General features: G+C 34.2%; 1 protein-coding gene across 1 annotated transcript in view; it reads right to left on the bottom strand.

Moving 5' to 3' along the window:
• The window catches only part of ITGA9 (integrin subunit alpha 9), a 496,160-nt gene that overhangs the window by 186,917 nt on the left and 295,824 nt on the right, over positions 1-13,419 (bottom strand). Inside the window, 1 exon segment of the mRNA XM_087917165.1 lies at positions 10,411-10,503. Within this exon segment, the coding sequence (XP_087773291.1) occupies positions 10,411-10,503 (93 nt within the window).

The following is a 13,419-nucleotide window of genomic DNA, read 5'->3' as shown; positions in this document are numbered from 1 at the left end:
ATAATTTCACATTTTTAATTTATTGTATCATGAACTCCCATTTAAGATTGTCAAAAGCCTTTTATTACTTCTTCTTCCAAAGCAACTTTTAATAAATAATTGTACATTTTTCGTATGAATTTCTCTTTGGGGCCTATTAAAATTTTATCTAATTGTTGCAGTTCAGTATGTAATCCAATTTTTTCTACATCTTTTTATGTCTGGTTTGTAACTGGAGATATGGCCACCAATCTATACATATACCCTGCTCTTTTAATTCCTGATTTGTTTTTAATTTTACCTGATTATCTAATATTTCTTTGTATCTGATCATTTTGCCTAAATTCAATGTGTTGGGATATATCATCACTTCCATAGTGGATAACCAAGCCAGTATTTTCATGTAATGTTTTCTCCTAATTTTATTCCAAATCTGTACCAATGAATCTCTCATATAATGTCTATAAAAATATGTTTTCTTCTTACTTTTTTTTCCCATAGAAAGGTGTGCCACCCCATCTGTAGATCATGACCCTCTAGAGTTAATATCCTTTTATTACTCAAATTGATCTATTCATTGATCCATATCAATGCTGCCGCATTATAATAGAGTTCCCAGTCTGGGAACCCAAAGCTACCTCTACTTCTACTATCCTGTAACACTATTAATTTTATTCTGGTTTTCTTTCCTAACTATATAAATTTTAACGTAATTTTGTTCAGTTCCATAAAACAAATTGTCTAATTTTATGGGGATTGTCTGAAATCAGTATAATTTGGGTAAAATATTCATTTTAATCGCGGTGACTCTCCCTAATAACGATAATTGTAGTTTCCCCCATAATTCCAAATTTTCTTTATTTGTTGCAATAATTTCATATAGTTATTTTATTTTATCATTGAACATTTGCAGTTAGCCATATTCCTAAATATTTGACTTTCTTTGCAATTTGGAGTCCCATTACCCTTTCTAATTCTATTTTCTGTTCTTCCGTTAAATTCTTAGTTAAGATTTTAGTCTTTTCTCTGTTAATTTTAAGATATGATACTTCTCCATATTTTTCTAATTCTCAAATAAAAGTATGTCCTGTCTCCAATGGGTCTTCTATGAATTTTATATTCCTCTTTTTTAATTCTGGTTCCTTTTATATCTGGATTCTGTTTGATTCTAATCAATAAAATTTCTAGCATCAGGATGAAAAGTAGAGGTGACAATGGACAACCCTGTCTTAACACCCTTCATTATTTTAAAGGTTTCTGTATTCTCCCCATTTAATAATATGCTCACCTTTTGGGTGGAATATATCGCTCTATCATTTTCTCAAACTTGTCTCCTAATTTCACATTTTTAATTTATTGTATCATGAACTGCCAATTAAGATTGTCAAAGCCTTTTGTGCATCCAGTAAAACAAGTGCTGCTTGTTTTTCTGGATGGGCCTCGTAGTATTCCAATATATTTATTACTATTCTTGTATTGTTTCTGATTTGTCTTGTTTGGAGGAATGCATTTTGGTCTTGTTGTATAGATTCATTTAATAACTTTTTCAATCTTTCTGCTACTATTGTTATAAATATTTTATAACTGGCATTTAATAATGATATTGGCCTATAATATTGAATTTGTTTGTTATCTATACCCTCTTTTAGGATTAAAGAGATATATGCCTCCCTCCATGAGTCCGGTAATTTTGCTTCCATCAATACATCGTTGTGCATTGTTGGTTCTATCAGTTCACCCATCATTTTATATATTTCCCCCGGAAGCCCATCTGGACCTGGAGTTTTATTATTCTGTTTTTTCACTGCTTGTTTCAGTTCTGTCAGTGTTATTTTCTTACTTAACATTTCTCTCATTTCCTCTGTTATTGGCAAAATACCTTCCCCTTTCAAGTAATCTCCTATTTTTCTCCTTCACTACTTTTTCAAATTTATAAAGGCCTTCAAAATATTTATAAGTAATCTTCTTTTTCTCTTCCATCATATGTTCTAACTTCCCATTTTCATCCTGGAGCTGATATACTATCCTTTTCTCTCTCTCTCTTTCTTTAATTTATAGGACAATCACCTCCCTGGTTTATTCGCCTGTTCAAAAAAGTTTTGCTTTACAGATTTTAAGTTCCTTACAATTTCTTCTTGATCTAAGATATTTAGTTTATGTCTTGTTAGAATCCCCTTTAATTCCCCTTTAATTTGATCATTCTGTGGTTTAATTTGCAATTGTGTTTCTAAATTTTTATTTCCTCCTGTAATCTATTATGTTGTCTCCATTTCTCTTGGTTTTTCTTTGCTGTATAAGCTATTATGATTCCAAATGTGTAAGTTTTCATAGTGTCTCATAGGTTTTGCACTGATGTATAATAAAAAAAAGTTTCTTCCAACATATAAATAACAAGAAAAAAATCAAGGAAACAGTTGGTCCATTAAAGAGAGAGATGGCAAGGAAGTAACAGAAAACAGAGAGAAAGCAGAGCTGCTTAACTCATTCTTTGCATCGGTCTTCACGCAAAAGAAACTATAGCCCAACCTACCAAACAAATAATTGTAAAAGACTGACTAGAAATAAAAGTTAAAATAAGTTTTAAAAAATAGTTAAGAGATCTTGATGAATACAAATCACTGTGACATGATGGATTACATTCCAGCGTTCTAAAGGAGCTGCCAGAGGTCATCTCAGAACCACTGCACCATATCTTTCAAAAATCCTGGAGCACCAGAGAACTACCAGACTGGAAAAGAACTGATGTGGTTCCCAACTTCCAAAAAAGGGAGGGAGCGGGGAAACAGACCCAGGAAACTACAGAGTGATCAGCCTAACATCAATACTGAGGAAGATCCTGGAAAAGATCATTTTAAAAAAACAGATCTGCCAACCTCTAGAAACAATTAACGTAATAACTTGAAGTCAGTGTGGGTTGGTTAAAAACAGATCACGCCAAACTAATCTTATTTTGTTTTTCAACATAGTGACTAAATTAGTGGACCAGTGAGTGGGTACTTATTCTTCTATTGGTCTGTCAATAATAAGTACCCGTCTGGATGAACACAAAAATGCAGCAAAAAAGCTGGAACACACTTCCTTACTAGTCCAACACATGAAAGCAACAGGTCATAGCATCGACTTCAATGGCACCAAAACCCTAGCTACTATAGAAAACCCCAGCCACAGAATTATCAGAGAAGCCATAGAGATTGAAAAAAGACCTGAAAGCATGAATAGAACAGATGATTCCACCAGACTGTCAATCATTTGGAAGCCTGCACTCACAAACAAAAAATCTCCACACCACAAGGCAGGCAAACACCTGGGCAAAAACAGATCCCCCCTGATACTTCCAGCTCAGACACACCCCAACCAGGCACCCAGATGAAACCTAACTTCCTAATAAATGATAGCCATCCATTGACTTGGAGCCAAGCTGCACTAAAAGCCTCCAATACAGGAACACAATGTTGCTAGCCAATCAAGACAAAAAAAGCTACAAAACAGACAGAAGATATTAGAAACACCAATCAAGCAGAACACAGCAAATTCCAAGACCAATAAACACAGATCAAGACTCCCAACCAATCAGGATGAAGAAAAAATCATTCTGGCACAGGAGTAGGCTAGCACCAAATTTAAAACTGAAACGGCTGTGAAATTCTGACTCACAGATGAACACAATACAGAAGCCTGATGATGGCAGATGAAATTCTGTGGAAACGTTGCTACAACTTTAAAAACACAACTATAATGACATGGGAAAATACCCAACAAAGCTGAATACCATATATATATATATATATATATATATATATATATATATATATATATATATATATGGCTGATTGCTTGCAAGAAGAATTAATTTATGTATCCTATTTCATAGATTGTTACATTCTTTATAATTGCTATACCCTATATATCCTTTATATCTTTCCACAATTTGATACCGTGGCTAAAAACTAATTAATTAATTGATGTATAACTAATTAATGGCTATATATTGATTCATAGACTTAATTGAACTATAAGAAAGTTATAAGATATAGTATATAAGAAAAGAAAACAATCAAACACATATTTATCTATATTTATTGAATTATATATGTTTACTATATAATGTTTACTATATTTAGAATTATACTTAATTAACTTATTAAAAGAATTAAATAAGATCAGAAAATTAAGAGGGTTACAGACTATCATAGATTATAAACAATAATGATATTTAGTTGTACATTGTTGTATAAATACAAACATACATACATACATATATATATATATATATATATATATATATATATATATATATATATATATATATATATATATTATATATATATATATAATATATATATATATATATATTATATATTTATATATATATTATATATATAGTGTGCATAAAATTAAGGATAGACATTATTAAGTATATTAGACCTTGTAGTGATAAACTGAAGGGATTAGAATAAGATAAAAGGGAAGAGATAAACATAGAAAATGCAGAAGGGAGTTGATACAACAGATGATAATATTGAAAGACTTTCTCAAGAAAATAGGTAGATTTGGGAAGACTAAGATGTCCACCACAACAACTACCACTAAGATTGGGAAGAAAAAAACATCCAACGCAACATCAATGATAACATCACCAGCAGGACAATGTTCTACAGAGGGCATGCTGAATCCTGAGAAGGCAAGTCAGGTATCAAATATGCAAACAATTCAAATAGCATTAACAACAATACAAGAAATGATGGTGAGAAACCACGCAGACTTTAAAACTGAAATGCGGGAAATGAAAGGTAAAATATGGAAACTAGATGAGAAGATAAGTACAATCCAACAAACAGTAGTAAAGATGGAACATAAAATGAAAGCAGTGGAGGCAAAGGTCAAACAAACAAGATAAGAAAGTAGAATCAATAGAACAGAAATTAATGGGAGAGAACAGGAAATTAGAAGAGGCAATTGCATATTTGGAGACGGAAAAAGCTGATTTCTTCCTCAGATTTCAGAATGTAACAGAAGAAAGGGGGGAGGACTTACCCAAAGTAATGGCAGATCTCATAGCAGAAGTGTTACAAAAAGAGGGCCAAGAGGTTCGAAGGGAAATCGATGAGGTATATAGAATATATTCCAACTATACAAGATGTTTTAGACTTCCAAGAGAGGTTCATATACAATTCTCAAAGAAACAACTGAGAGATGAGATATACAAAGTGACAAGAGACGAACCGCTGATATTCAAGGGAACGGAAATTGTAACGTTGAAACAAATTCCAAGAAGAATAAGGGAACATAGAAAGAAATACAGATTCTTGGCCACCCAACTGAATAAGAAATGTTCAAATGGCTCATCCCAGAGGGAATGTTAATATCATGGCAAGATAAAAAATTTAAAATAGACAGTATAGAAAAAGTGAGGGAATTCTTTGAACTGTATGTGGTATCAGGAGAAGACCAGAACAGCAAAGAGGAAGTGGAAAGTAGGAGCCAAGAAGAAGATCGAGTGAGGAAAGAGAAACAGAACAAGAGGAAAGAGAGCAGGAAGAAGTGGAAAGAGAAGGTGTAAGAATGAGACACCAAACAAGAGCAAATAAACTTCAACAAGAAACAACTACAGAGTAAGATGGCGGAAGAAATTAAATTGATTTCCATTAACATCAACGGTTTAAATTCACAAATTAAGAGGAAAAAAACAATAACTAACTACAGAAATTGAACTTAGATATTATATGCCTTCAAGAAACACATATCCAGAAAAATCAAAGTAGACTGTTAGAAGCATCAAAGTTAGGAGATTTATACGTATCTCTAGCCCAACAAAAAAAGAGGGGGATAGCAATATATATTAGGAAACATTTACAAGCAAAACAGGTATATGCAGATGAGGAGGGTAGGATTTTGATGTTAGTTTATATAAATTATAAGAAAATGTTATTGACAGTGATATGTGCACTGAACGAGAAACAAGAAAAAAATTATACCAAACTATCCAGAAAATTAGTAGAACAGGAATATGAGAATATATGCCTGCTAGGTGAATTCAATGCAATAGCAAATTTAGGAAAAGATTACAATAATGAATATCCAGGGGAAAAAAGGAAAACATTACCAAAAGTATTCTATCAAGTGGCGGAAGAATTAAGATTAAAAGATATATGGAGAGAAAGAAATCCAGACAAAAAACAGTAAACTTACTATTCAGCACCACACACATCATGGTCAAGATTGGATATGTTATAGACAAATGGGGAAATGGAACGTAATATAAAAGAAATAGAAATTGAATCTAACACATGGGCGGGCCATAATCCCATTAAAATAATTTGGAAAGGATTGAAAAACAACAGAAGATGGATGCTAAACAAGGAGATCCTGGGGAAAAAAAGAATGTGTTAAGATGATGGAAAAAGGATTGGAGTTCTTTCTGAAGGAAAACAAAAAACAACAAACATCAATTCCAAACCTATGGGACATTACTAAAGCATATATCAGGGGCCTAGCAATTTCACATAATACATGTAGATATGAGGGAAAAAAGGAGAACAATCTAAACTACTAGATACTCTTAAGGAGTTAGAAAAAACACTAGAAAAAACACCACATAATAAGACAGCAAATACAGAGAGGATAATGATTAGACATAAATTGAATATGTTAGCACAAGATGAATGGTTACAGGACATGAAAAAGATAAAACAGAATTATTTTGAACACGCGAATAAGCTGGCAAGGTAGCTAGCCTATAGACTTAAGAAAGAAAAAGGAAAAAGACCAATCCAACAATTGAAAGACGCTGATGGTACGCTACAACATCAAAGTGAAAAGAAAAAACATATTGTTAAAAGTTTTTTTGTGGAATTATATAGTAGGGAAGACGTACCAGAGGGAAATATCCAACATTACTTAGAAGGAAAAGGAGTACCTGTGATCCCGGAAGAGGATAAAGAAGAGACAAACAGGGAAATAACATTAAGAGAACTGCAAGAGGCAATCCTGGAACAGAAAAACAATAAGACACCAGGACCGGATGGTCTCCCAAGGGAACTGTATAAAACGCTCCAAGAAAAATCAGAAATGCAATTATTAGAACTCTATAATGAGGTACTGATGACAGCAAACTTACCTAAGTCATGGGGGGAGACGTACATAACATTGATCCCAAAAGAAGATTTGGACCATCAATTAATTCAAAATTATAGGCCCATATCCCTTTTAAATGTTGATTATGAAATATTTATGTCCATAACGGCAGAAAGAATGAAAAAACCCTTAATCAGATCATTCATAGCGACCAAAACAGATTCTTACAGAATAGACAAATTAAAAATAATACCAGAATGGTATTGAACATAATAGAATATTATGAAGCAAACCCAGGAAAACAATTGGCAATGGTCTTCCTCAATGCGCAAAGGCATTTGACAATGTTAATTGGCAGTTCATAATACAACAATTAATAAGCATACAATTTGGCAATTTATTAAATTTATTAAATTGATTTCGACAATTTATACGACACAGATGGCCAGTGTAATAATGAACAGTGACAGAATGGAAAAATTCAAGATTAACAAGGGAGTAAGGCAGGGATGACCACTGTCACCCCTTCTCTTTATTCTTACCTTAGAAAACTTATTGGAAAATGTTAGGAAAAATGTAGAAATCAAAGGGGCTTTAATTAAAAAGGAGCATTATAAGGCACGGGCATTTGCCGATGATATAGTATTTTTGGGGGAAGATCCAGAGGATACGGGAGTAAAATTAATAAAGGAAATAGAGGAATTTGGCAAGGTCTTAAGATTAATAAAAAAAAACAAAATTATTGACTAAAAATTTAAAAGATAAGCAAAAAAAAGAAAAGAATTAGAAGGAAAATTGGGAATGCAAAGTGTGAAAAAGGTAAAATATTTAGGCATTTGGTTAACAGCAAGATGCCCTTCAATCAAAAAAGATAATTATGACAAATTAATAATACAAATCAAAAAAGAATTGGAAATGTGGGGGAAATTACAGCTATCACTACTGGGGAAAATTGCGGCAATTACAATATCTACCCTACCAAAAATGCTATATCTTTTTCAAACTGTACCAATAAGATTGGATAAAACCTTTTTTGGAGAATTAGACTGAATAATAAGTAAATTTGTTTGGGATGGGAAAAAGGCTAGGATAAAAATGAAAATGTTACAGTACAAAAGAGAAAGAAATCGCTTTGGACTCCCTGACTGGGAAATGTATTATCAGGCTGCGGCTATGGTATGGATTAAAGATTGGATCAACCTGGAAAATAGAAGAGTATTGTTGATAGAGGGTCACGGCTTGCAGAGAGGGTGGCATAGTTTCCTATGGGATGGGAAATATAAACAGCATGCATATTTTCAGAGACACATGATTAGAGATTCACTAATTCGGACATGGAACAAGATTAAAAAGAATCATTATACTAAAATACCGAACTAGTTGTCAACTAGGGAAGCACAAATCTACCCAAATGCAATGGATATGGGAAAAAAGAGGCATTACAAAGACCTATTAGACACACAAGGAAGATTAAAAACAAGACAAGAATTACAGCAACAAAATATAAAGATAGATTGATGGCCATACATGCAAATTCAGGCGAGATATCAGAAGGACAAAGAACAATTTGGTTTCTGCAATTTGGAAAAGCATCAATTAGATAAAATTCTACAAGAAATGGAAAAGAAAATGATTTCAAGAATATATAACTTTCTACTAGATTTTAAAATGGAAGAGGAGGTGGTCAAAGAGACAATGGTGGTATGGGCGAAAAATGTTGGCCACAATATAGACCTGGAAAATTGGGAGAGAATGTGGGGATCAAATTACAAACTAATTGCATCCACAGCATACAAGGAAAATCAATACAAAATGTTCTACAGATGGCACCTTCCCCCGCTAGATTGGCAAAAATGTTTAACTCAGACCCAAATTGTTGGAAATGTGGAAAAGAAAAAGGCACTTATTTTCATACCTGGTGGACATACCAGGAAGTGAAAAAATATTGGAATACAACTAGACAATGGATAGAAGAAATCACAAATCAGAAAACTGAATTTAATCTGGAAACTTTTTTATTAGGTATAATAACACAAAAATGCAATAAAACAGATAGATATATTATGTTACATATATTAACAGCTGCAAGGATTTTGTATGCACAACTCTGGAAGGAAAAACGGGTTTCACTGGAAGGCATGGTTATAAAATAAATAATAGATTGCATAGAGATAGACATGCTAATGATGAAAATAAAAGATAGAGAAGATTCAATTTATTATAGGGCCTGGGATGCCTGGTATGAGTGGTTTAGAAATAAAAAGAAAATAAAATGGCAATTAGGAAAAGAATGAGGGAATATGTAAATATGTAAATATACAATGGAGAAGATTGAGATGTAAGGATAAAAGATATTGATTTATAGTAAGAGTAAGATGTAATGGAATAAGTAAATACATATACTGAAAAATGTGAGGAGATGCAAAAGATGTCTTGATGTTGATAACAATGTATAAAGTTTTATTTTATGTTTTTAAATTTTTGAAACTTAATAAAATTTATTTTTTAAAAAAAGTTGAAAAGAAAAGACATTTTATTGTTATTGGCTTTGTGCTGTATTCATCTGACCTTTAAATCCTTTGAATAGCAAGCAAAAATACAAAACCTGGCTGAACAACTAGGGACACCAATGGTAGACAGCCATCTTTGACAGCTTTGCCAAAGTAGGTTCACAGAAGCATTTTCTGGCAGCTAAAAAAGATTCCTATTTGAATTCCTAGTCAACTTCCTTTAGGATTCTGTGATTATGAATAGTTATCACTGTCCTTTTTCTAAAGTTTACCTAGTGAGGAAAAATTAGCAACTCCTTCTAGGAAAAAAACAAAGAGCTAGTCCAGTGCTGAAAAATAAGACTTGTGACTGGTCCTATAAGTTTCAGCAGTCAAAGTATCCTTGCAGTCATGTGATCATCATTTCAGTGCTTGGCAACTGGCACACATTTAGTATGGTTGCAGCACCCCATGGTTATGTAATTGCCATTTGAGACCTTCTCAGCCAGCTTCCAACAAGCAAAATAAATGAAGAAGCCAGCAGGAAGTTGTAAGCCACAGACAAGTGATGGAACATTTAACCACCCATTGTGAACCACTGCAACCAGAACTGATATCATAGACTGGCATAGTAACATGAATTTTCATTTAATGTGTTGCTTAGTTGTCTGTCTCAAGTGCAGTCAGTTAGTGAGGACTATCTGTCATCTATGATCCACAGATTTCTAGCACTGATGATGTTACCTAGTTTGGGTAATGAAACACCTGCAAGAAAACAAGCAAATTCAAAGAGCACCAAGGCCTCAACTCCACACATTTCTTTGCTATGCAGGGAAACTCACTGTTGTACGAAAGCATCAAGCAATACCTTGGATTTAGATTTCATGAAGGGAAAGCCCACACTGCACTTAAGGAAGTCTGAGTCCTGTTCCAGCACTTCACAAGCAATACCCATCTCATCCTGAAAGAAACAGAAGGAAAAGCTCTTTAAAAACATTTTAGTGAATGAGTATATAGCAGAAAAGAAATTGGTGAGATCAAAATTAATTTAGCAGCACAGAGGCTATGTATCTACTCACTTATCTAAGAAGAAGCTACTACGTGAGATTTACTCTGGATAAATAGATTTATCAAGCACCCTACTACTGCCAGGAAACATATCCAGAGCGCAAAATGGTTGTAAGAAAAAAAAATATTCAGCATCATTCTGTCACTTTTGTCTACATAAAAAAAAATCCCATACATAATTGGGTCTTTGAATTGTATTTCTAAAACCATGGATAGTTCCAACATCATGATTTGAGATTCATATTTTGTTCATGTTGGGCCATCTTTCTTATTTTAGGCTCCGCCCCTTTCTTGAATTGTGGAGTATTTTAAAGAAGTAATCATACAACTTAAAATCCTTGTTCTGCTTACTAAATTTGAGGCTAATACACAATATTTCAGCTCTTTCAGAATATAATTACACCTTCACCTTGTTTAATACCATTTTAAAACATAGGATACTTAAATTCTATTCTTCTTGTAAAATTCATTTGTTGAATTTATTACTTATTAAAACAAATAAATTGCTCAAATTAGACATGGCTTGCTGATCTATTATATATTGATTACCTGACTTACCTTTCTTAGTATTATAATACTATATATGTGCACAGATCAGAGGGAAAATGTCAGGCCTACATTCAAAACTGAAGAAAGAGGACCTTCAACTCCATTGATTTAGAGAAGAGGTACTTTTATTAGTGTTTGAAATGATAGCAGCAAAAGCAAGATGAGATCTGATTCAAAATGCACGAAAGTTACAGACTGAAAGTCACCCCAAATCCTTCCTAACAGAGTCCTGCACTGAGAGTTCAATCAATGTCCAGTATGATGTCTGGAGTCTTAGGATGACTGGTCTTGGCAAAGTGTAAGCAACTCCACTCAGCAGCACCATAGTCCATGAGTGCAAATGTCCCTTTCAGTTCTCATTGGATATCAGCTTCCCCACCTCAATACCCAAGGCCCCCCTCCCCATTACCATGGCAGCCAATAGCAAACATGCTGAAGAAACCCATGCCGGAAATTTGGCTGATATTTTGCAGCAGGGGCATTAGCCCTATAAAAGAAGGAAAAGCAAAACACAAACTAATACATATAGTACAACAGAATTTATTAGTTTAGTGGGATATTTCAAATTGTTGTGAGGAAATACTCCCCCTGTTGGGATTCTTCCAGTCAGAATGCAATGATTCGTGCTTTGAAGAAATAATTGAATAACGAAGCATAGCTGTGGAAAAAAGCTTTTAATGACAAGAAACCAAGATGAGTGACATTCAGCTAGCTATGAAGATTGACATTCAAACTTGAGTTTATATAACCTTATATAACCTTTCTGAGTTTTGGTCTAAAACTGGGTTTTGGTGACGTTTTAATTCTGTGTTTGGTGACATTTAATCCTGTGTATATTAATGGGATAATTTTCCCTATTTAATTTTGTTGGGAAAGGAAAAGGTTAATCTCTGTTCCTGAAAGAAAGCAGAGCTAAGAAATCAGACTATCTTCTGTTTTGTTTTGGTGATTGGTTTAATGAGCACCAGCTGGCTTGCTTCCTCTGTGTTTCAACTTGATCTAGCCTGAAGCTGTAAGATCTGGCAATGAGCCAGATAGGGCTTTTTCTTCTCTTGTGTTTTAGTTTGAAATGATTTAAACGATTGTGATTTAATTTATTTGTATTGTGTTTGAGTTATTTGCTGTCTCATGTTTTTTTTCCTCTATCTGGGGATGGGGTCTCCCTTCACTATGAAACACTTGAAGGAACTTGGGAGCCTGAACGTTTTAAGCATCCACCTATTCAAATTGTGAAGGAGGTAACTGTTTCCAAGCAACCAAATATTGCAGTTTCCATTTCCTAGAATCAAAGATTTCTTTGACTTCAAAGTTTCTTTTATTTCTTTTATTTCGGGGTAGTTTTAAGTACTTAGTGGATAGATACACTTTATCCCCCATTTGGAAATCTTTTGGTTTGGCTCTCTTTTTATCAGCCTGCTTCTTATGGGCCTGATGTGCCTTGTCCAGTACTTTATGTGTGACTGGCAAAGTGCATTGCAATTGTTCAATCAACTCCACTAAGTAGGGGTTAGAGGCTTCTCCAGAGGCAGTTCTGGTATGGGACTGAAATCCTGTCCAGAAGCAACTTTGAATGGAGTGAAGCCAGTACTACTATGTATTGACGACTGCAAAGGACAGCAACTCAGCCCAATTTATGTAGCACCTAAGGTACTGTTCCAGAACCGAGTTGGTCCATTCACAAGCTGCATTAGTTTGAGGGTGGTGAGTGGAGCTTAGCCCCTGGGTGGACCTAGCAGCCATAGGAATTCCCATCAACATTTGAAGATGAACTGTGCCCTCCTGTCAAGATAATGTGATCAGGGACTCCGTGTAACCTATACACATGTTGAATAAACAGTGAGCTCTTAAACTGAAGGTATCTTAGGACATGGGACAAAATGTACCTGTTTGGAGGATAAATCTGTAACCACCCAAATGACTGTGTTTACCCTACTCTCAGGCAATTCTACTATAAAATGTATGGATATTTCTCTTCATGGGGCCCTAGGATTGGCAACACTCTGGAGGAATCTGGCAAGCTTTCCCAGGGTCCGTTTAGCCACTGGACAGATGAGGCAGTTGGCTACATAAGCATCAATTCCATTTTCCAATGAAGATCACCAAAACCATTGCTTGATCAGGTGTAAGCTTTTCACAAAACTAAAATGGCTGAGGGCTTTCGAATCATGGGCCCATTGCAGAACAGTCCCCCTCAAACTGGTGAGCATGTATAACTTAGTGCTCATCTCGCATGGTACAATCCTTCACGTGGGATAAAGCC

Source organism: Pseudonaja textilis, chromosome Z (assembly GCF_049901715.1).
Source record: "Pseudonaja textilis isolate UNSWEBS1 chromosome Z, rPseTex1.2, whole genome shotgun sequence".
NCBI classification, from domain to species: Eukaryota; Metazoa; Chordata; class Lepidosauria; order Squamata; family Elapidae; genus Pseudonaja; species Pseudonaja textilis.
The sequence above is the reverse complement of the archived record's forward strand: the minus strand, read 5'-3'. Positions and strand labels throughout refer to the sequence as shown.